At 37.2% G+C, this 25897-nt stretch overlaps 2 protein-coding genes across 3 annotated transcripts in view; both read right to left on the bottom strand.

Moving 5' to 3' along the window:
- Positions 1 to 252: 252 nt before the first annotated feature.
- isoc1 (isochorismatase domain containing 1) lies at positions 253 to 8995 on the bottom strand. Of its 2 annotated transcripts, none has more exons than XM_066651633.1 (5): positions 8715 to 8995; positions 6439 to 6558; positions 5338 to 5541; positions 4603 to 4719; positions 253 to 3298 (listed from the first exon to the last, which is right to left on the bottom strand). In XM_066651633.1, exons 1-5 carry the CDS (start codon positions 8973 to 8975, stop codon positions 3152 to 3154), a joined length of 849 nt encoding a protein of 282 aa, XP_066507730.1. In that variant the 5' UTR covers positions 8976 to 8995; the 3' UTR covers positions 253 to 3151. The 2 variants fall into 2 exon arrangements, with proteins under 2 accessions (XP_066507730.1, XP_066507731.1); XM_066651634.1 differs by lacking the exon at positions 253 to 3298 and adding an exon at positions 4014 to 4495.
- Positions 8996 to 11288: 2293 nt separating this feature from the next.
- The window catches only part of slc27a6 (solute carrier family 27 member 6), a 30927-nt gene continuing 16318 nt past the window's right edge, over positions 11289 to 25897 (bottom strand). The window contains exons 5-10 of the mRNA XM_066650683.1: positions 23288 to 23482; positions 19601 to 19691; positions 18747 to 18945; positions 17262 to 17359; positions 16097 to 16227; positions 11289 to 15405 (exon numbers count right to left, since the gene is read on the bottom strand). Of these exons, the coding sequence (XP_066506780.1) occupies positions 15229 to 15405; positions 16097 to 16227; positions 17262 to 17359; positions 18747 to 18945; positions 19601 to 19691; positions 23288 to 23482 (891 nt within the window). The 3' untranslated portion in view covers positions 11289 to 15228. The remainder of the gene's footprint in view (positions 15406 to 16096; positions 16228 to 17261; positions 17360 to 18746; positions 18946 to 19600; positions 19692 to 23287; positions 23483 to 25897) is intronic.

Here is a 25897-nt window from a genome sequence, read left to right as displayed (position 1 = left end):
CAGCTTTAAGAGTAACATTACATCTGAAAATGTCCAAGTCCAAGACTGCTAATTCAACATAGAGCACTCCAGTGACTGGGCTTGTCACTTATCATACTCCTGTTGAATAGGCTGAAGATCCACAAGGGGGTTTCATTAGTCCTCAAGTACCTTTTGATCATCTCTAAGTGGTTCATTACTCACAAATGCTGTCTTTTCAGGCTGCACTGTATGTGAAAAAACATCCATGTAACCAATGCTTATCATAGTGCATATAAACATTTATTATATACTGTATGTAAGCTGTTACAAAAACTAAGGTGTTATACGGCAATGTTAACATAGTGCACAAATCTATTTTTGTCACATCGAGAAGTAGGCTATACCCAAGAAGTACAATCAGTTTGGACTGTTCATAAATAGGCACTGTATATATTCTTTCTGCTTACACACGTATACACATGATCAGTTGGAGGCTGGTTTACACTTGCACTCTCTTTAGGTCTGGATACATTTAAGATACAATGAGTCTCTGTCAGCAGCTATATGTATGTAACAGGAAACATGTTCAGCTGAGGATTACTACAACAAAACAGGAAGTGTATTATATTGCATCATTCTGATTTGATCTGTAGCTGTTTAGAAGGTAGAAAAGGGAAAAAAGTAGGATGTCTGTTGAACTACAGGCACTTTTTACAGCCCCAAAGGTACGTAATACTTATTATAATAAGGTCTGATCATCCAATAAACAAAAACCTTTTAATATCTAGATTATCCTGCTGTGACTTATTATTTATTAAAGCCTTTTCCAGGTTAGAAAATTATTCATAATTTTCAAAACATTTTCATATAAAATTAGAGGCACTGCTTGATTAATTCAAACATGATGAATTTGCAATAAGGACATAATATTAATAGATTATTAGACATTATTAATAATATTCTGATATATTTTTTGAAGGAAAACATTGACATACACATGCATATTCTTTAAAATGATTCATGTTCTTTAAAATGAATCCAATTAATTTATCATAAGCAAATAAAATGATTTTAAAAAATAATAAATTAACACTCCAAACATGAATATATCATGTTCCATAAGAGAACCGTGTCACACATTGTAATAGACAAAAAAATTACAAAATATCATAATACTCCTTTAAATAGAATCCAAAGCCATCCTTAGCCAGAAATACACCAAACGATCCTCCAGGGCCTGAAAGTGCCTGTACCAGCAGTGTCTCACAGATATACCTGCACTTTCCACAAGCCATCTTACATTGTTTTTGCAAAGCTTTTCGTACCAGACAATAATGAGGTTCCCTTTATTACAAAAAGAAGAAAAATAAACGCCTGAGTGATTTGGCTTAAGCGTATCCAGACCTTTAAAGGATTTCATAAACAAACACACAAACATGGAAGAAACAAGTATCAGGCTGGACTGGGCACTGGGCTCTGAGCACACACCCTCTCCAGCCCTTACAGACTTAAAAGATAATGTAATTTTAGTGCCTTAGTTCTAATGCTTGAAATCAACCCAAGAACACAGGAAAAACAGGAGAGGGGAAAAAACCAAAAACACACACACAAAAAGACATTTACAGCAAGATTTTCAAACACAAAACAATAGAAACAGCAACTAGGATTTAAGAAATTTGTGACCAGTCATTTGTGTGCTACATTGGGCAAGGGCCCATCTTCAGTTCAATCAGTTAAACAATTAAACCACAGAAGTCACCAGTGTCAACAAATGATTGATGCAGTTCAATTTCTCACTCGGCCAACAATGCAATATATGAGACATCTGGATATAAATGGAGCCTCAACTTTAAATCAATATTATGTTGGTAAGTTTGACTTGAGTATAATGAAAAGTTTTGGTTTTTATTTTGGTTTTAACATAAAACTGAACTTCAGTTAATGCTATGCTACTATACATTTGCAACTGCGAAAATAAATATTAACATTTGTATGTTAGGCTAATCTGGGTAGATACAGTTCCAATTTTAATGTTTTACAAATGTCCATGTATATGGCAATTATTGCATATATCAGCATCACTAAATCAGGTGCAAAGTTAGTGCATAACAACTGTACCATAACTTTAACCAACTCCTCTTGATTCCATATATTTTACAGTTTCAAACTTTATGATAACACTATCCTGCCTTAACAAACATGCTCACAATATATAGGGATGTTAGATAATGGCTTGTAACATATTCAGCATTTTGACCTAATGAATTAAGTGAAATGAGTGGTAGTCTGCTTTTGGTGCCATCACCCAAATTCATATCACTGTGAGAATATACACACCATTACAGCTAACCTACACCCGAGCAAGTAACTCAATAAACAAAGGAAACGGTTAACAGATGGATGCAACATTTTAGGGGACATGAAGAAATGTATTTTTAACTATTCCAGACTGGAGTGAATACATTTCTTTCCCTTACCTTAGCCTTATTTAAGCAAAACACCACAGGAACAGAGTACTACCTATATTACCAACATCCTTCTAGAAACAGTCAAATTTCTACACACAATCTAAAGCAGTAGAACTTCTCATGCATCTACAAGTCATTAAATGTGTTGTTAATCTGTCAAACACTAATGGTCACGATGCCAGTCTTAATGATTTAATCTTTTACTGCACATTCAACATAGTTTTTGACTGTAATAAACGTTGCAACCATTAACACCACTTGACCATACAAATTAATATACATGTTTAACAGATCCTAGGTGGCCTTAAATGGGATTTGGGGCCTTTTTGGAGGCATGTTGTGCTTTGTCTGTACTGCCAATGTGTCAATTCACAGCATAATATTCTGGTAAATTAAGCAATTCATTCTACTTCTTCCAACATTTATAGATCAGTTCTGTTTCCATTTGTGAGGCCATATGCAAGTTATTCAATTAATAAAAATAACAGCCGGTTAAATAAACCACAACCTAAGAACAATACAGTGTGTAACCTGTTAATAAAATTGGTATGATTTGATATGATAAAGACGAAATTTTGCTTTTGACAATCTTTAGGAAGAAACCGATAACACCCATCAAATCTTAAGGGTTGTTTTGCAGACTCTAAGAGAGGTCGGGGCAAAATTTAAAGCCTGCGGTAAGTCAGATACGCGCACCTCCTGTAATTCACTGTTATACTTTATCAGACCTTGGAGAGCAGACCGGACTCAGGGGCACTGGCTTTGATGATGTTCTGGATTTCTTTGAACTTGGGATGTTCTTTATCAGCTACGAGCTGCAGCAGGATAGACTCACTGGTGGTTACAATGATCCCGGTGCGTGCCAGACGCTGAGAGAGAGAGAGAAAGAGAGAAAGAGAGAGAGAGAGAGAGAGAGAGAGAGAGAGAGAGAGAGAGAGAGAGAGAGAGAGAGAGAGAGATAACAAGTGGTGCTTAAGTGATTGTTTTTTTCCCCCCACTTTTCTTAAAGTGAAAGATTGGCCTAACATGTAGTCTGAAAATTCAACCCAAATGAAATGGACAAAATAAACAAGAATTTATCTATATTTTGGTCATTTTTACATTTAGGAAATCAATAATTTTCTATTTCAAGCTTCTACAAGATAATGTATCCTACATTTATTAGAATAAATATAAAAAGTGATAACACAGAAATAACTAATAAAGGAAAGGGTAAAAAAAAAACAATTTTTTTTGACCTGTTTTTCAATTGTTTTTCAAATTTTAAATTGTATATATTTATGATATATAATAAAATAATACTTATGAGCACTGAATAGATTTTGTATTCATTTCAGTTTATATTTCTTAAAACCTAGCATTCTCAGACACTGAACTGATCCACCTCAGTGAGATATTAAATATGCTACAAAAGCAAATACACGGATATTAAATAATAAATCACCTCTGACACGGCCACACAAGCAATGAGGCTTGCAATGCAATACAGCTGACTGGAATGGCATTATAAATCTTTGTAGACAATAATGCCCACATTGACTATGTTTGTAAAAGTCAGAGAAATAAGCAAAACATGTTGTAAATATTTATTATGTGTGAAAAGTTCAATAATGGCAAACCACCTGGAAGAGCAAATGTGCCGTGGATAATGAGTCCTTCCAGAGAACTCTCTACAAATGTGAGAAAATGGACCAGCGGTGTCAATAACAATGACTGGAGATACTGATCACCACAACAAACAAAAGGTTTCACAACCAGTAAAATCTCCAGCACTGAACAGACTAACGAGTTTCCCAAAACTGAAAGGATAAAAGACAATTAAAATTCATTACATTCTACAGCAGTGGTTAACAGTCCTGGTTCTGAAGAACCAGTGCCCTTGATATTGTAGTGTTTTCCCGCTCCAATGCACTCAATTAATTTCATGAAAAAAATTGCAAAATGAAAAGCAGAAAGAATTTTGAGGAATCCTGAAGTCTCCAGAAAAATTATCTGGTCAGAAACCTCCAAATGCCTTCAAACACCATTGGTTCGCTTTGTGCTTTTAATGTGTTTTGTGCCTTAAACTGAAAACAACAGACAAAGGACACATTACAGGCAAATTATACTTGTAAAAGAAATGCATGCATTACATTCTTATTCATTTTTGGAAAAATAATTAGGAGTGTATTACCTCTAGTGCAAACATTCTGTCCATCATGCTTCTGGAGGACGTTGCATCAGCTACAATATGCACTTCAAAACCCCTCCCTATCAAGTCCAGGGCCGTCTGTTGAATGCATACATGAGTCTGTGTGCACAAAGTTAATTTGAGTTCAGCTACAGATATTTGCTTCCAACTTCTACTAGCGTAATTTAAACACAAATGAAAATATAACAATAAGAGGAAAATTCATTATTGAATTGCATTCTGCAACTGAGGCCACAAGATGGCAGCGTCTCCTAGAATAAACCAGGCAATAATGTTTTACCCATTCGGTAGAACATCAAATCCCACTAGACAAACCTCTGTTTCCGTGCATGATTGTGAAGTAGAAATCATGTTACGGATATATATTGTTTTTTAAAAACATCAATATGGGAGTGAATGACATCCATACAATCTTTGTGCACACAACCAAAACTATCCACACTGCCATTTTTAGGGTGAACCTTAGGGTATTATGTTAAACTATCATGCCACAATATCTTATCAAGGGCAAATATCCTTTTAATCTAAGACTCATTTCAACATGTGATTTGACAAAAACATATCTTCTTTCTGCCGTTCTATTCTACCGATTTTCATTCTGAGAAATGGAATAATTAATATTAAACTCAATAACATACATTTTATTTAACAAATAACCTAGATTACATTTAATAAAATCACCTCCCAAAACCGAGCTTTCCTGGTTGCATTAAATACCTCAACTCCAAAGAGGACGATGCTTCTGACTGCTGGAATCTCAGCCAGGGCTGCCTCCACCTCAGGAAGCACCATGGAGAACTTGGTCTTGGGAAAGACCATCTTGGCGCCAGTCAGATCCATTTCCTGCACTGTGCTGCCCAGGCCTTTGGGGTACTGCTCTGATACAATGACAGGGATACCAAGGATACGAGCCCCCTGCAGCTAAAACACAAAAAAAAAAAAAAAAACATACAAAGGCTTTAAGATTAGAGTCATATCCAAAATAATCTTTGGAAGCAAACCAGCTTATTGTTAGAGTAGGGCCTGAAAAGTGCTTGGACTTAAGATAGCAGAGAGTATTCCAGTGCTTGTAGCTTTTAATCCTCTAAATGTAGAATTGGTACATGCTTGGGTAAACAATTTAACATTTGCAGCCGATGCAAGCACACACACTGGTCAATTCTGTGAACGAAAATGTGAATGTGGCAATGAATGATTTGCAAAATTCCTTTTCAAGAAACTCTCCAGGATGGTTGCTGCTTTCGAATTCAACTATTCTCAGCTTGGAGAGTGTATGCCAGTCAACATATCTTATTAATATTTATAAGGACAAAGGCATGTCCATGAAACCAATGCTCAGGTGAACAATAAACGAGTAAGGCAATAGGACATACTTTGTATGCGTGTCCCTATTAAAAATTCAGGAACATCGTGTTTTTGTTAAAACAGTGCCGCCAAGCAGCCCCTTTAATGACTGGGCCGACCTCAATCTATGACTGAAATGGATTATACCAGACAAAATCCAGGTCCTAGAGGAAGAGGAAAAGGGAGCATACACAAAGCACCTTGAGGTCAGAGACAGCACCAGATGATTAACAGCTTGTGAATTGAGTTCATGGATGCAATAAAAAAAACCACCTGTTCTAAAGAATATAAACTGACATTGTCTGTCCTTCCTGTCTTTGAGGAACCGTGAACATCACATAAAATAGTGCTAAGCCTGTCCAATGTCAGAAATGTTTATAAGCACGCCTAACAAGGAAGGTCATGTAAGCACGAAAAATGGATTGCGATGGAAAGAGGATAAACGGGGTCAGACAGAGGAAGGCACAGTCTTACCAGCCTCTGGCCAACGCTGATGATGTCACCAAAGTACTTGATGGCAGGCCTGAAGCGTTCTTGCATGTCACAGCAGAAGAAGACTGTAGTGGCTGGGGACAGGTTCCCCAGTGTCGTGATCTACGGGGAAGGAAAGAGAAATCACTGAACACAGCAGTTCACTTTTGGTGCTATTAATATCCCAGTAAGCTCTCGGGACTCTATTGTCTTCAGTGAACGTATCATCAGTGTAATCTATCCCATTCATTCAGAGATTCACTACACCTGATTTTATAATACTGGTATGGGTTTAAGTAGATAAAGGAAAAAAAAAGAATGATGGTAGTGTAGGACTAATCATAAGGTCAGTTTTCTATCCCAGGCTGTTGATTGCACTGCAGCTAGAGATCATTTGGCTTTAGGCCGTATGCTGTCCTCTAAATCCAGCACAATATACAGCACAGTAATAAAAAAATCACCTGGCTAGGACTTATGCGGAAAATACTGGAAAATCAGGAATGTCAGCAGTTTCTACTGCTGAAGAAATATAATTTTCCTATTTTTCAACATGCATTTTCACAGAAGCATATGTCACACAAATGCTGTAAGCCTCTGCGGATTATGGGGCCCATTTTATAAGATCACAAATATTACAATTTCTGTTCTGATGGCTGTGCACAATATAAATAAGCCATTTTAAGGCCAGCTGTTATGTTTGTATGACCACTGAGGAGTTGTAATGAGAGAGTGCACACTGACTTAACAATTACACCATGATCTCCTCAGGCTGCCACCAGTCCACCTAACACAGTGTAAATGTAGGGCACTGAGCAGAGACTAGCATAACACAGTAGCCCCTTTCTGTAGACCTGTCATTAGAGGGGGACCAAATGGATTTAGTTGATTTTTTTTTTAATCAATCATGTTGTGAAAACACATTTGATGATTTGATGTGAAATGGTGCAGGTTTCATTACAATAGAAGTGAATGTAACCATAAGTTGCAACGCCCACAGCCTAAATATAGCAGTTTCATGAACTGGCCAATAAAACTCCTACATGTTTTTTATACAGTTAGTGTGTGCTGTTGTGATAAATCTGGAAAAAAATGATAACATTCTTTTTGTAGATTTCTGTCAGGAAAGAGTTTTAAAATGCATATTTGCCCAAATCAGGTCTCAGAATGATCTTACAATAGGGCTGGGCAATTAATCGAAAATTAATCGAAATCGACATTCAGAACTCCTAATTGACATAATCTTGTCTATATCGATTATATTCATTCTGTTATGTCTCCACCTAAACGCAGAGGCTGACCAAGTGATTCAAGCAGCTAGTACCAAAGAAAAACACAGCATCTGTGATTTGGACGCGCTGTGTTTTGACAAGAACAAAGACGACACTGAACAAAGAGAAGCCAAACGTAAACACTGAGAAAAAACGATCCAAAGCACAATTACAACACAAAATATAAACAGTGCTCAAACAAGAGAGGAACAAGCTCCCAGCAACATTAGAAAAAATATCCCATATTTAATACTGGAGCATATTTACAGTACAAGCTTGGTGACTGAACAACGAGGGTCAAAAATACAAAAACAAAATAATCATTCATTAATCGTAATTGTGGTAAAATGTACAATTAATTGTGATACTGATTTGCTCTCGTATCGCCCAGCACTATCTTACTTCCTTCCCTTCTGCCTCTCACCCACACTGGAAGATGACAGGACTGGCTCATTATGTTTATGGCATAAGAAAACCCGTATACATAAATTTGTCTGTTTTAGAGTGTCTTTAAAACACTGCTGATTCAAAAGAAGAAATACTCAGCCATAAAGCTGACTGCATTTTTCTCGCATTAAACTACTTCTAGCATATAAACAATACCACACAGACATGCTAACAAAGTCACTAATCTTCAGTTTCCCCGGAGCTTCTTACACGTGTTAAAAGAACAGCAAAACATGACAGTGGAGCTCTGACGTCACAGCCCCATTTCACTTTCAATATAAAAACAAGCAACAAGTCGGGCGTTTAAAAGCTATCTGGACTTTAAATAAAGCACCACCAAGAACCAGGCTAGAACAGTGAAGGCGTGACGGGGTAAAAGTGGCTTTGTGGTGGGCTAGAGTGTGAAAAACCTGAATATTAGACGCCAAACTTAAGTGAAGGAGACGGTAGAGACAACAGTCTGGGAACATTAGCTCTCTCACTCATTTAAACACAACACAAGCTCAACAAAGTGAACGAATAAAGACATTCGTAATCAAAATACAGCACGAGAAGCAGCCTTACGTCCTTCTGCAGCGGGACAAGTCGCAGCTTGCATTTCTCGGAGACGGTGAAGCCTTTGGGTAGGTCGATGAACTGGCCCCATTCCTCGGAGAAAATCTGCAGGAGGAATTTTCGGTGCACGTCGATTTGCGCGCCGTACACGGAGAGGAACTTCTGCACAAGCACCTCGTACCCGGAACCCGCGGGCACGGCGGCGGGGCGTGAAAACGCCGAGAAACACAGCAGCACCGGCACCGGGACAACGGGACCGTCCGCCATCATTAGGAGAGCTCGCGCCACTGGAGGAGCTCGAGCTACAACCGCCGCTGCCGAGATCTGCACGGCACGCGGGGCTCAGCCGACCACGCCCACCGTCTCTCTGACGAGGCTGAGTCTCAAATGGCAGCATGTAGGGCACTACAGAGGAGTGAATTTCTTCTTCACTCTGAAAGTACCCTGAGGCCCTGCCCCAATCCTCCCTGAAGTGCACACTGTAGTGACGTCTGTCGGAGGTCATGCAACAGAGGCGTCAGGAACTTACTCACAGAAGTGGCGGATCACGGCCCCTTTCACGCATTAGACTCAGGCGTCAGGGTTTAATTAATGCCGCAAAATCAGAGTTTTCCTACATATAAAAAATATGTTTAAATAAAAATAAATATGCTGATGCTTTTTGTGGTCAATGCGACGGTCGTGACAAACACACTTCTGAACCCTTTCCTTTAAAGGCTAAGCACCAGCTCTATGAAAGTGTCAAACAAATAAATACAGTGGAATTTGAGTTCCTAACTTGTGTTTATTGATAGTCAGAAAACATGTTATTTCTTACTAATTCAAGGAATAAGGTTTAGAAGACCGTTGTTGTCCCCCCGGTGTTCATTCATTCTTTATCTGAAACCGCTTATCCAATTCAGGGGTCCAGAGCCTACCCTACCTGGAATCATTGGGCGCAAGGCGGGAATACACCCTGGAGGGGGCGCCAGTCCTTCACATGGCAACACAGACACATTCACTTTTGAGTCGTCAATCCACCTACCAACGTGTGTTTTTGGGAGGTAACGGGGAGAACACACCAACTCCTCACAGACAGTCACCCGAAGCGGGAATCTAACCCACAACCTCCAGGTCCCTGGAGCTGTGTGACCCCTCCCCCCCCCTAACGGTGTTCGGAAACTCTAATAGGCGTCTTGCCTGTGACGTAGATGGTGGACAACAACTCTAATGCAAAATGACGAAAAGGTGTGTTGTTTTTGGCTGCAATAATTCATTGTACAGTGGGACATTGTACAGTGGGAAATATCCAGAAAATGGACTAAATTTGTCAACTTTAAACGGGCACTTTGGAAAGGACCATCCGCTCACTCCGTTATCTGTAGCTCATTTCACTGGCGCTTTTCCAACTATATGGGCATGTAAGGACACCAACGAAAGGTGTTCAAGAGCCTCTGTAACATGGAGGTAAACAGGGTAAGGACACTCACTTCGCCTGTTTTAGTTGGTGTTAGTTAACGTTAGCTTGACTCGCTAAACTCGGTGGCTCAGATTATACTCGGCTACGTAGCTGCATTACGGAGGTTTATAGTGTCGGGTGAATTCGAGTTCGACTTCGATCACATTTACAAGAATAACGGGGCCTTGAAAACTTGACTTTAAAACTTTTCTTTTCAGCCCTGTGAAGAATTTCACAGGTGCCTCTAAATTTGAGTTTAGCTTATTGCTAGGCTACTGTCATGAATAATGTTGGTTATTTAGCTAGATACTGTCATAACAGTCAGTCATAACGGTGTTTTACCGCGGCGTTGTTCGGCTGTTATCCACCAGTGACGTCACGGTTGCGTTCAAGAATTTCCGTAGCGAGCTCGGGTTTTTCCGTCAATTTAATAAAATTGTCAGTTTTAAAGCAAATTAAGCTGCTATTTTCATTTTAATTCATACTTATATATGTCAGTAACTAAAATAATGTGAAATGTTCATGGAGGTCCATTAAGTGGTGCATAGCCTTTAAGACTTTAAGCACAGATTTCATTTCATGTGAACCAGGATTTGACTTCTTAAAGATGCATTGGGCAGTTTCACCAAAGTGCATTTCTATGTTATTGTAGTTAATGTAGCTAGCCAACAGTGGTCGCACATCCCAAATCCTGACCATTTGTGTAGTGTATTAGTCAAGGTGACTTACAGTGGCGAAGTGAGTAAGTCACAGTGTCTTTTCCACTGCACGGTCAAATGGTGGAACAGAGCATTTACAAACCAAGGCCAGCTTCTTTGGTGCAATTAACTTGTGGGTTGGCTCAATAATGAAGGGATTCACTGATTTGTTCCACATTTTCAGTACTCTGCTGACATCATAGCAGTTTTCTATGGCAGTTTTCCTGATTAGCACAACAGATGAAATAACCAGGATCTTGAGCCTAAACCAGTTCTGTAAGGTGTAATAAAATATGGCAACCGTAGAAGAGAGTGCCACTTTCCGAACAGGTTTCCAGATGAACACAAAGCATTTTAATAATGTTCTTCATATTTTTATAGTTCTACAGCTTTATTGGTACTTTATTTGTACGTATGTGTACAAATGAAATAAAATTACATTTTGCCACTTTTAACAATATGTGAATTTGAGGAGCAGCTGAATTGAATGCAACTTCCAGTCTGCACTTTTGTCATTTCTGTATATCTTTCCTCCCAGTAAAAAAGTAAAAAAAAAAAAAAAAAAAAAAAGTCTTGTCTCAAATCTGCTCAGCTTCAGTTGATTTGCATGTTTTGATGCTCAGGTTCTAAAGATGCTGGAATTTTTTTACCAAAGCAAATATTGTTAGTAACAATCTAGTCAGATATATTTAGTGACATCAATTACATCTAACATTAAAGATTCATGTGGAATTTATGGTCAGTTCAAAAAATAAAAAATAACTGTTTAACATCACTATCCGAAACATGTATATTGCTTGTTTTCAATTAAATTTTCTACATCTTTTGCAAACAGATGTCCTATGTAATGTGTGAAAATTTCATAAAAATGGCCAAATGGAAGTACCCCATGTTTGCTGGTTATAAAATCACTTTACATTAATTTACATTAGAAGTAAAGGGCGTATTTGACATGCTTATTTTACTTTGGACAATAACTATATGTTGTTGTATAAGAATGAGATATATAATTTAAATTAAACTTTTCATAATGTCCTTATAGGGTGGCACAGTGGCGCAGTCACACAGCTCCAGGGATCTGGGGTTGGGGGTTCGAGTCCTGCTCCAGGTGACTGTCTGTGAGGAGTTTGGTGTATTCTCCCCCTTGTCTGCGTGGGTTTCTTCCCACGGTCAAAAACACATATTGGTAAGTGGATTGGTGACTCAAAAGTGTGTGTGTGTGGTCCTGTGAAGAACTGGCGCACCACTCCACGGTGTTTTCCTGCCTTGCACCCAGTGATTCTGGGCAGACTCAGGACCCACTGCGATCCTGAATTGGATAAGCGGTTACAGACAATGAATGAATGAATAATGTCCTCATATAAACATGTCTATGTAGTGAGGACCTGCATCAAAATTGTACTTGTGTTAGAATGAGCAATTAGGCAAGTTATATTCATGTCAAATTTCAACAAGTACACTATAACATATGCATACCACACCACCATAAAACTGTAATTTTTGCCTTGAATGATACATATTGCTGCTTATATGTACCACAAAGCAATTTTACAAGAAAGAAAATTCTTAAAGTTTAATATATGTTTAAGCAACACAATTTAGTTGAAAGTAATTACTGGACCATTTTATCGGTTCATTTGTTACAAAAGTTTGTGATGTATGAACAGCAACAACTATTATCAAATTATGTCAAAAAAAAAAGTCAGAAAGAGAGATACAAGGTTTTTCAGATGTGACACTATAAAATGATGAAAATATAATTCTCTATTGGAACAATTTCACTAAAACATATCTATATTTGGTTTGTTTATGTGCTAATCTGCCCAGTAACAATGAAAAAACGTCTTATAACTGGTTGATTCAACTAAGACTTAAACTATGTCTGCTCTATTCTCCACACCAGAGTGCTGTAATAATGTCATCTACAGGAACATGAGAACGTCTGGATAGAAATACAATAAGCAAACAGGAGGGCAGTTAATTACTCCTACATAGTACACATAAAAAAATAGTGAGACATGGAAAAGTAAATACACCTTTGTATCCTCTATTATTGTATTCTATCACCAAACTGTGATCAGACCAGAGTAAATCAAGATTAAAATAAAGATCTTACATCTCAGACGAAATCACAAAACCTGTTTCAGCTTTGCCAGTTATTACCCATTATCCACATTACAATTAATAACAGTTTCATAGGGGTTGTTTCATTTACAGTGATCATTTTAAATGGAGTTTAAAATGTCCAGATTTGTGGTGTTCACATTGTGACATCTGGTTCCTGTCAATACCATTGTAAAGAAGAGTTTATATGTTTTTCTACAATGCCCAGTTTCGCATCTCAGCTATTGAATTATGCAACAGTTCTGAAAAGAAAATATTGGTACTGTCCTTTAACACAGGCAATGCAGGTTTTCATATGAAAAAAAGATTGATTATTAAACAAGCTGATATTCAATAATCTGCTTGGTATAGTTTGTTGTTTGTTGTTATTTATAACAATAGTGGTATAATTTTGCCCAACAAAGTGAACTTTAAGATGAAGTCTAAGGCATGTCAGGACTTGCAAGGTCTGATCAAGCATAATCTGGTCTTAAACATGAGAAGGAAACAAATTCACATCACTTTCATTAAATCAAAACAAAAGCATTAAATTAAAACCACTGACAATAAGCATTAAGTATGGTTATTAAAACATACCAGCAATATCACTATCAGCACTCTTGTTAAAAACAATAAAAGCCCTTTATTAATAGTGTGACTCCCTGTTGCAGGATTAGCTATGGATACCCAAGCTGTGTTCAGTGAAGACTCCAAAACAAATAATTCAGACCAATACATTAATACACAGGGGCATATAGGACAGCTGTGATGGATCTTTAGAAAATTTTTAAAAAATGTTATCAAGTATATTATTCCATTACAGCACACAAACCTTTGATTCACAGTGAATTTCAGACAATCATTTTGGCCACACATAAATATGATTTATATAAAAACAATCAACATAACAAATCAATTAAAAGCAGAGTTTAAGCCACACTGTAGAAAGTGAGGCTCTCTCACAGTCTCTTGGCCATCTGCAGTAAACATTCACTCGGAATCATCACAACTCCAGGGAAAGTACAACTGAAGTCTCATTGATATTTAACTGTGTATTTAAGAAATGAATTTTCATTTGCCAAAAGTTATGTCATAACTGATGTTTTATACACTACCGTAAACTTAGCAAAAAAAAAAAAAAGAAAAGGAATTATACAATATAAACTGCAGAAAACTGCCTTACTATGTTTGTTCCCAGTAGAAATGTGTACAGAATATAGCAAGTGTTACACTCTTTGTTCTGTGTAATATACTTTATGTATAACACCCTCATTAAGATCATATTGTATGTGCTTTTAAAAGAACATAACTAAAGTTAAACCTTGATTTTGGCCTCTTTTACTTTAGTACTCTGTTCCTGTGGCACTTACGGAAAGATTTCTCTATAAATTAACATATTTTTATACAGATAACCCCCTGAAAGGCATGGTAACCATTTCCACTTTGAATCTGAAACTGATTCTTTTTAAACAGCTGTAGTTGTCGTCCCAAAAAAGACATAAACAACATTTAAATTATGCTCATTCTAAATGTAAAGGATACAAATGATACTCAGATAAGCAGAAACCCTATACTTTAACAGGCCCCGTGTCACGTATTCATTCATATGTGACACAGTGTAAGGCCAAAATTACAGAAATGTGCAACATCCAATTACTGGAGATGACTGTGTGTCAGGGATTTGGAACATGTATATATGGCTTTAAGTCCTCTCCACCACTGCACACACATTCATAGCTTCTAGCCGTATTACATTTACCACTCAGAAGTATGGAATCAATCATTTCACTGATATAAAACTACTTTTTTTAGTATTTACAAATATGGTAGCAGCTGTGTTCTGTTCCTGATCTAATGTCTACTGATGACCACCTGAGACTAAGATGAAGAGAATAAGAGGGTGAGGGGGTGGGGATATAATGTGAATTATCAAATAGAGTGTTGGAAGACATCTGGTTTTGTAAACCTGCCCCAGACAGAACCTGATACTACACCGACTTTGGGGTATTGTAGAGATTGAGACAGACTCTTTCTAGTTTATCTCACCGATCAGCCTCCTCACTCTCCGCAAAAGGTCATGCAAGTGATTAAAACTCTCTAATTTATTATTAATTTATGCTGTCCATGTGAAATGCTCACAAAGGATGAAGCAATCCATTATTCAGGGTGGCGTCCATCTTAGGTTGCCCCATCAAATATATAACACTACAAATGAGTTGGGCACACTGTAACAGCGCAGCTTCTTCTCTGCCAGTGGAACATGACTGTATTGGCCATTTAAAGTCTAGAGTTTTCGCTGACCTGACCGCACACTTTCATAGATGGAGTCTGTGAGGGGAATGTAGCTTTTCTCAGTGTAGTCCAAGAAGTACAGCGGGTCACTGATGGTGGAAGGGTTAAATCCACTCTTCACCAGGTGGAACTTTTGCTGCTTGAATGTGCCGGTCATCTCCATACGTTTCTTCAATAAAAGAAGTGTAAAAATGTAAATAAATTTAAATAAAGAATTGGTAAGAGGGGTTCAATGTGATGCTATGCTGTATATTTGAAGACACAAATTTCTTTACAGTGGTGCTCAGAGGTTACAATAACTAGATTGCAAATGTAAACAAATATTATTGTTTCATATTAGCACCACTATGAAAAATTCTAACTCTGTAAATTCATTTTAATTTAACTGAATAGCAAATCATTCAGCATGACTGTTCAATTCTGATTCTTAATATTTGGTAGAATGCCCCTAAAAAGTGTAAGAATATATTTAATTTCATTCTCTACTTTTAGAATACACTATGTGCAATTACCACTAGGGGGCAGACTTACGACAAAAGTCATAATCCAGAGAAATCACACAAAGCCTAGCATATCACACAAGCAAATTTTATATAATTAACAAAACATACATTTTGCTCTCTTAGATATGGTATGTTAATTAAAAAAGATGAAACTTGAGGAAAAAAATAATGACAGGGCTTGTTTTGCTTGTATGATCCAAATGCTGATTTTTGCATTTTTTCAGACTTTTCAGATTTTTTTTCAGATTATTCAAAAAGAGCCTGGTCTTGTATATGAGGAAATAAATAAATAGAGGTTTTGCAAACATGACATTCTCAGAAGGACTTTCCCGGGAGATCTGTATTTGCTTTAGATACCTGTATTCTAATAAATAGTGGCCGAGCATAGGCCGGCAGGTTTGTCAAGACATTCTCAAACAACTTCTGTCCATCAAAAGCAGAGTCTGGCCTCACGATGATAGACGCCATTCCAGCTCGACCTTCGTGTCCTGCAGCACAAACATTATAAATTCTCATTAGCAGTCCAGTCTTGTTTCATACCTGGCCACAGGCCAGTTCTGATATTCTTTTTATTAAAAGCATTAAAATATTCATATTCTGAAGGGATTAGAATATTTTTTAATTCTTCATAAAAAAAAGAATTATATGTAGCTCCACTCTACATATAATATAATACAATTAACTATTTTGTCTAAAATTTTTAAATCTGCAATACCGATATTTCTTGTTTAAATTTACAAAATGACCAATGACAACTAAGTTTTCACATACAGCTGTAGTGACTTAGTGTTTCCACACAGATATTCATTTTTCACAGGCCTTGATCATGAGTCACATAACCTTTAAACTGCCTTCCAGAAAAATACGATATAAACAAGCTTATGCAATTGAAAAATCAAAAAAGCGAAATGTGTGGGTAAGTAGATTGCATATGTTAAACTGCCCGCAGGGCTATATGTGTTAGTGACAGGGTGTCTGTATGATGCCCTGGGTTGAACTGGCACCAAGTCCAGAGTGTGTTTCTGTCTTGTGCTGTAACCTCCCTACCAAAAATAGCTGGTGTCTGATACTTGTGTGGATTGGCTGCCGTTGCATCATCCAGAAGGATGCTGCTTATTTTTAGTTGTTGAGGCAATTCCCTAATGTGCCTAGAAGAGTAAAGCACTTTTTGTCTCTAGAGAAGCACTATGTAAGTATAAGTGCATAGTTACAAATATTATGAAAGATTAATTTGTTGACTTAGTATAGTGTGTCTCTCTGTATACAAAGGACGGTCTGTATCATGGTCAGGGTTGAGGAGGGTCTGGAGACTACATGGAATCATTGGGCACAAGGCAGAAGCAGACCACATGCTTGTCCTTAGTGGACATTACAGAGGCACACAGTCACTCATAATTCAAATTTGTGAAAAAGTTCACACAGCCATTCCATTTACCAACATGTTTTTTGAACTGTGGGAGAATACTAGAGCACCTGGAAGGAACCCATGCAAACAACACAAACATACATACACACACTCTACCTGGAACCTCCACGCCATACACATTAGCTTCCTGAATGAAATCCAGAAGCCCCAATACCTCTGTCACCTCAGTAGTAGCCACATTTTCTCCCTTCCATCTGTAAACAAGACATAATTGTGAAAAGCAAGCCAACATATATACTTGTTTTAAATTCATCAGGCATATAAAACATTTTTTCTCCACTGCCAATTCTGTTAGATAGAAAGCACAGACTGTTACTAGTCAGTTAGATAGAATCCTACCCACTCATCAAGCCTGAGATTTAATATGCTCTCTGGATTCTCAAGCACAGATGTTTAATTTTAATCTGTTTATTTTAATCTGGAGTACAAATTGTATGACTTTGTAGCAAAAACCATCCATCTTGCTGCTCCAATGTACTACTATATATTTGCTAGCTTAATACTTCCAATTTTAACTTACCAAGATTGATTTACTCTGTAGTTAACATGATACATTTTCTGAACATCTCCCACCCTTGTTTCTGGGACACAATGTGCAGAATGTACCAAAACAGAATGAGTTCTTGTTTAGTAGCAGTTTTTATCAGAAAAGATAAATGAGTGTAATTTTCTGTATTCTTCCAGCTGTGCTTCTAGGTCACAATGTGCAGAATGTGTCAAATATATAAAAATGCTGGTTTAACAGCAGTTTATACCTTAGAAGAGAAATCAGATTATACTGATGGACTATATAATTTATAGATTCTTGTCTGCTCCATCTCTGGAATTGTCGAAGGAGCAGTGTCTCCCGGAGCTCCGTCTCTGGGAGCAGAGAAGCTGCGGAGAGAGAGCTGTCTCTTCCGCTCACGGTCAGTCCCTGTGTTCTAACGAGTCATGCTAACGAGTCTCTTCTGTAAAAAGTTGCTAAGGTTTATACAGAAAGTCGCTGGGGCTAGTTGGGTTTTTTGTTTTTTAAATAACTCGCGTAAAGGTTTGAAAACTAGAGGCAAAATCATTAAAGGAGGGAGAGGAGGCAAAGTACTGCAGCCACACACTGCCCCCCTGTGGCAAGCGTTGGAAATACTGCTCTTGTTTTAAAACACTTTTTCTTAAAATACTGGTACTAATTATATGGGGTATTGTACCGTATTTAATGACAAAGTACTGAGATACTTTTCTAGTATTGGTATACCGTGCAACACTTTTTGCTACTGTAGTGATAGGCGAACTTCACATCAGGCAGGGTAAGATTCAACAAAACACATAAACGTCTAAAAAATAGGCTTATAAACACCGACCACTATGAACATTCAAACTGTGATTAGTTAAACTACTATATTTTGCGCTACTAAAGACCAGTTAATTGCCTTGTGTCTCTCAGATAAGGGCCACATTCAGGCAGTGGACTGCATCAGTAATAGAACATTTAGAACAATCATTATTTTCCAGTACAATGTGGATGAGTAAGTTAAGAGTCAATAATAAATTAAGAAGATTCAACTGGAAACTGTCACTTCACACTGAACACATCTCCCAATTTACCTGAAAGTGTCTCCAACTCTGTCTTTAAAGCTGATGAAATTTTCCTCATCCTCCAGCATCAGGTCTCCCGTATTAAAATAGGCATCTCCTTTAATGAATACATTCCTCAGGATCTTGTTCTCAGCCAGCTGTTTGCTCCCAGCGTAACCAAAGAACGGACTCAGGGAATTAATCTTAGACAACAAAAGCCCAGTCTCACCTGCAGGAAAAAAAAAAAATAATAAAAAAAACCACCACCACAGTTTATCATCTTGATACCTCAGAAATTCTTTTAAATTAAGTGTGTCAGTTTGATTTGAGCATATGCCACGTCAAATTACATTTCTATATTATTTTATACAATATATTATATGCACTAAGATCAATAAAATGCTATTTACAGCCATTCATAAACAGGCACAGTTCAGAAAAATGTGTAATTCTGGAACATTTCTAGATGTTCTTGTGTGGCCAGATTGAACTGGCAGCCAATAAGATATTTCATTCATTCATTATCTGTAACTGCTTATCCAGTTCAGGGTCACGGTGGGTCCACAGCCTACCTGGAATCATTGGGCGCAAGGCAGGAATATACCCTGGAGGGGGCGCCACATTCATACATTCACTCACACCTACGGACACCTTTGAGTCACTAATCCACCTAACCAATGTGTGTTTTTGGACTGTGGGAGGAAAGCGGAGCACCCGAAGGAGACCCACACAGACACAGTGAGAACATACCAACTCCTTACAGACAGTCACTCGGAGTGGGAATGGAACCCACAACCTCCAGGTCTCTGCTGCACCACTGTGCCGCCATCCAATAATATATCTGATGTCTAAAGAAAAGTCAAAATACTATACAATTTGGGTACCTTTTTTAACACGCTGACAGAAACCCTGTTCATTTCTCACTGGTTGCTCTCTTGCCATGTCAAACTTCACCAATTCATATTTAAACAGGAGCTGCAAAAGAACAGGAACAGAAATGCAACTTACATAAGAAAACAATAGCAACAGGCAACAACAAGAAATCAAAAGGCATAAATATAAAAAGTATATCACTTCAAACCTTGAGCAGGGGAAGTTGTAAAGAAAGTAGAAATAAATTAATCAATTAAAACCTAATTTGAGTAAAGAAGGTAGAGTTTTGCCTTTGGCTCAGAATGTCAGCACATAAGCCAAACACAGTGGAGCTGGCAGCAGATGTTGAAAAGCTGTCACATTCGAAAACAATCTCTGCTGAGTGCTTATATGCATACAAGGAGACAGTTTTGCAATGGTTATAACATTTTCATTATGTTTCAGGGAGTTCAACTGAGGGTCAAGAGAGATTTAAAAGTGAGAAAGTGAGAGACCAACAGATGACTGCCCATTTACACCTTTCAGAAGCAAAGTCTGCAAGGACCATTTACATCCATTATACAAAGATAAAAGCACTGTGCCCTCATGAATATTTTCTCAAGCTAAATACACCAAATGTGATGGAAATGTATTATACTTCCCCTGAATATGAAGAAGTAGCAATTATAAAGCTTATCCCAACATAGTCAAATATATTTTTGGAGTATTTCTTTTGCAGCCAATACAATAATGTAGAATAATGAAAATCAGAAAAAAGAATTCTGTGGATACTGACAATACTATAAGCAAGCATTTATTTTACAGCATTGCGTAGCAGAGAAAAGACATGATCCAGGAGTGCAACTCTTAAAAATAGTAGTGTTCATGGTGCCAAATTGTCTGGAGTATATCCCAGAAGGGGAACCTCCTTATGGCATCTGTGGCAACTTTACAAGAAGAAATATGATCACTGGACTACATGCTCCTCTCGGTGCAGCCCAGATACTATATAAGGCCTTCCTTCATAGTGTTCCCCAGACACATTTGTAGCTTGAGCAAAGATAGTTGCATGCTATTGTTTGCATTCATACTGGCTAAGCACCTTAATTATGAGTTTTCACTTATGGTAGGAATAAAGACATAACTCACATAGTGATGGTTTGGCTCAAAATCTATTTGCAATTTATTTGCAATCAATGGGCTGATCAGCCAAAGAATGTTTGGTATTGGGAAGTTGGTACTGCAGCTACAAGGCTAACATAGCTAACAAACAAATGAAAGCTTCTAGCTTTAGCAATGTACAAACAACTTGCCTTTGCTGTTTTAGCAGGCATTCATCACAAACATGATTTTATGAATTTGTGATTTCTGACACTGATATACAGCTGTCTATAAACATAAATTGTCTATCTGATATCAGTATAGCAACAACCTTGAAGTCTATAATGTCAGAAACAACATAAAGCCGTTTTCACATATGAACTCCTGAAAAGTTCCAGACTTTTTTCAGAGTTGTATTTTCAAACTGTCTGCGTCTAACACAATCTCGCTGGTGTGGATTAGGTATGGGGCTCTTTACACATGTGCTCTAACTTTAAACTTTGTACTGGGGGCTGGCAGGATAAATTCAGGTAAAGCCCGATGCAAATGTTCCAGACATGTGTTTAAAAAAAAATTCTGAGTTACCATGCATGTCAGGGACATAATCACATATTCGCTCACACCTATGAACACTTTTGAGTCGCCAATCCATCTACCAATGTATGTTTTTGGACTGTGGTTCCCTGGAGCTGTGTGGCTGCGACACCACCTGCCGCCCCCAATGATAATCAGTCACTGACAAATGACTAACAAGAACTACTTTGTTTCACTGCATTTTTTGAAGTATTCTATAGCCAAAGTTCTACTAGACTTTTTTTAATGCACTTATTTTTTTTTACTTCATTATTATAATCATTATTACAGCCTAAATTTGTAATATATTAATAATATTGTGCTTTAGTCAGAGAAAAACTCAGTGTAGGTGAAGGGTGTTCTACTATATACAATTTTCCCTGATTATAGGCAACTTACTTTTGTTGCTGTTACTGTGTTACTGCAGAGCGCTGTCAAAATGAAAACTAATACTGTGGACTTCAAGAAGTTTATACTTTCAGAACTGTTCACAGGTATATGCACTTATACTGTGAACTAGATATCCCTGTATGAAATTGGAATCAGAAATGCAGGGTCAGCACTCCAACTTTTGTGGTCTGGCTGTATGGATTAATATGGTTACAATTTGCAATTCATCCAAGCAGTCCCTGGTGACACTGCTGCTCAAGATTTAGCAGGTTAAGTGCTGTTAAACTGTTTAATTATAAAAGTAATGTATGATCTTCAATTGGTAACTGTGACAATAGCTGGTATTCTGTGTGATGTGACAGACCAAGACAGCTATTGGCATTCTGACACAGAATATCTCAGCTGAATCATTGCATATAGACAACCATAAACTATGGCCAAATCATTTTTTATAGATATTTAAGACAGTGATATTATAAATAATTAGGTCTGTAACTGTGATATTCATCTCATATTTTAAAACAGCTACTGAATGATGATTTAATTTTGATGTAGACCTGTACCCTCACAAAACCCAAAGCAGCTCGTTTATTACAGGAGAGAGAGAACATGTCTTAAAAACACCAAATATCATCATATCATATAAACTGTGCCCAGGTGATGTGCTGGAACAGTGTCTACTCACTGAGAACAGTGGAAATTCACACAACACAAATTCACCAGAATATTATTTTGTGACACCAGTATCGGTATACAGTTATAGATGATTTATTGTCCAACTCTAAACATCACACACCAGCAAACAGAACCCCTAATGTGAGTACTTTTGTGATCCATGCCAAACCCATTGTACAACATACAGGATTAACTGGAAAGTATCTTACTCTAAATTTGCAACTGAGAACCAGAGTAATGTTTTGAAATTTCATGAAGGTTTGGACTGGAAGATAATGAAGATAATGAATTTAATTTCATTTCACATGCTCCTGGCTTGTCTCATAACCACTGAGGATATTTGGCAGCATTAATCATGCATTATGAGAGCAGGATTGGACATTGCTCTGTGATTTGACAAGGCTTTGATAATCTGCTGATAATCTAGCGAGGATGTTAATCTGCTCCAGGTAAAGTCATTTCCAATCTGGTCATTGTTAAAATACCACAGAGCTTCTTACTGCATACAGCATCAGAGAATCAAATCCTCCCATCATGATTTCAGTTACTTAAATCAAATAAGAGAGTATTACAATATCAGTACAGTGCAGTACACTATAATTTAACCATTGATAAGTAAAAATACAAATATACTAATAAACATTCTTAGAAATGGGTTATGTTTTATGCTTCTAATGATCTGCAGAAGATCTCCAGTTTTGTTAGTCTAGTGCAATTTTTCTAATAATACTTATCAGCTTTTTAGTACAATTTTAATTTAGTACAGTTTAATTAAATTATTCAGAAATTGAATGAATGCTTCTTTATTTTCGATCTAACTAAAAAATTATTAGTCTGTGATTCAGTGTTCGAGCAGAGGTGGTCTTTGACCAGGACTAATTGTTTGCTCTCTTGCAATTTAAACATTATATTTTGCAAGATGCCCAATGGTAACCCTAAAATATATACAAAAAGTGGCTGAAAATAAAGTCCAGACTGACCTTGTAGAAGAAGTTGGAGCGGCCCACTGCACCTATCTTGCCAATATGGTTCATGAAGCAGAGGTTTCCCTCTGTGGAGCCATACAGTTCACACATGCGGATCTCACCGAAACGCCGGTGGAACTCCTTCCATACATCTGGCCGAAGACCGTTCCCCACTCCCATGCACACTTTATGATTCTTTTCATTCTCCCCCTGGTAAACATACATATAAATGAGCTAAATTTCATGTGTACTGTACCTGAATTCATTATTGCAGCAATTTATACTGTAGGTTTGTTGCATCTAAAGCATTAGTTGGATGAATCTTCCCAAACAGAGCTTCTCTATAGGGTGAAAACATTGACAGGCTTAAAAACAACATTTCAGTTTGAAAAAATGCAATTGAAAAAAGCAGGTACCTGCAGATGGTTTAAATGACAAAAACATAAAAAACAAAGGAAATACAGAGTGTTATGTTTCTGATGCAAAAAACAGCTAACACTACATTAGCCTATATCTGTAACATGATTTCAATTGTAATTTATCTGCCAAAGGCCATAATTTCAATGTAATGTGATAGGGTCATACAACATATATTTTTAGTTTATAAAGCAAAGAAAAACATAAGGATGATACTCAGTATTTAGGACATGTGTATATTCTACAATTTCTGGCCTCCGTAAACACTACATAGGAGCTGCATCTTCATTTATATCTATTGTCTAACTAAGTACCTATCCTCTACAGAGAACATAATTCTGCATGTTTTAACAAACAATAATTAATGCAAATTAATTAAATAAGAAATGTGTCCGTGCAAATGTTATAGTACATTGAACATTTCAAATTCTAATGTTTCCAGTATGTTCAATAGTGCACTTAAATGTGCAGAATACGTGGAATGATTAATTTGTTAAAAGTAAAAGTTTCTCTCTGAAAATCAAACTTTTAAATGACTTTCTGTTCTTATGTAAATTCGCCCGAAGCTTGGGGCCTGTGTTTCAGTGTAATCTTGCTCCTCTGGAAGACCAGGTTTTCCAATGGGGAAACAAAACAGCAGATTCTTCAGCTCTCTACTCTCCACTATACCGTAATGTGGGTTAAACACAGACATTCAGTCCACACCAGTTCAACAGCACAGCTCTGTTTTTTTAAAGGCTTTCTCCATTTAATGCACATGCATTCCAGACTACAACACACCCCACAATGAGAAACAGTTCTTGCCTCTGCCTCAGCAAGAAACACAGCCTTAAAAACAACTACTACCAAAACGGCATTAAAACACATTAGATATAGAGAATTAAATACTAATGCAATTTAAAATATATATTATATCTAAAATATTCTTATTACCTAAACAATACCTGTCATATCCAAAATGTTGTTAAAATTTCTGACTTTTGACTATATTCTCAAAACTCATTTCTGTTGGTTCATTTGTTGTGAAATTTAATGACCATTCCAGTAAAAAGTTTATCTTGTTGCTAAAAGGTCCATGTATTTTTATAATTAATGTAACTTAAGTTTAAATTTAAAACTTCTTAACTTTTATTGTCATATGAGAAGTAAAGCCCCCTTGAGCTGAATTTTCTCTGTAGCGTGTCATGTGAAGCCCTAACCCGTCATACCCTGCTATGCTGTGAATGAAGCTGATGTGTGTAAATCAGCTTCAGAACACATTTACTGTTGCTGAATGATTACAGCAGTATGCGCTGCAACATTTGCTGTGTCTAAGGCGGTACTGGAGTTGGAGTCATTTAACCGCAAGAGGTCTTCTGTAGAGCTGACAGATTAATTGTTTTAATACCGGAATTGTGATGATTAAAAGAGAGAAATATTCCAGTGTTAAGATCTTCAGTACTAATTACTTTCCACATTATCCACAAGACTGACTGAACAAGTTTTGACTGAGTGAAGTGAACCCAGTAACACAGAGGCCATTAACTGTCTTTAAGTGAGTCAGATCAAAAAGATGCCACCATCCACCCATGTACAGATGAGTAATATGCTAAAAACTTGATACATATACATAATATTTTAATGATACAGGACATGTATATACTGCTATCGCAAACTCTGGTGTAACAAAAAAAGCCTTTTAAATTAAAATACATTTAGATTTCCTCTTTATTCTGCACACCATTTTCTGAAGTTGCATAGTAGTATAATAACAACATAATCTTTTAGAATTGATTACAGAGGTAGCCTCAACCTTTAACAGTATGACTCCAAACCTCTGACCTGATATAACTCAGGATTTAACACAGGATTTACTGAATTGCAGCCAGTACTTATTTTACTACAGAAATACCACTGTCAGAGATATAGAACAGACAATTTAGGTTTGTGCTGTAATTCACTACAATTACAGACTATCTTCAGGTAAAACTGATATGGTTTGTATAGGGCTTAAGTCTGTGGTTCTGCTGGGAGCAAGAGGTTGTGTCTAAGAGACAAAAGAAGCTTTCACAGTGTTCAGTTTCTGAGAACTACACTGGGGAGGGAGATGGACACTGCTTGGGAAGCAGGGGTCACACAACAAAAGTCTCTTTCTGCAAGTCGCCCATGAACAGTGGCAGTGACCCACAGCTCAGTGGCCGTGAAGGAGTGCCATTATGGGCTGGACGC

Source organism: Hoplias malabaricus, chromosome 18, assembly GCF_029633855.1.
Source record: "Hoplias malabaricus isolate fHopMal1 chromosome 18, fHopMal1.hap1, whole genome shotgun sequence".
NCBI classification, from domain to species: domain Eukaryota; kingdom Metazoa; phylum Chordata; class Actinopteri; order Characiformes; family Erythrinidae; genus Hoplias; species Hoplias malabaricus.
The sequence above is the reverse complement of the archived record's forward strand: the minus strand, read 5'-3'. Positions and strand labels throughout refer to the sequence as shown.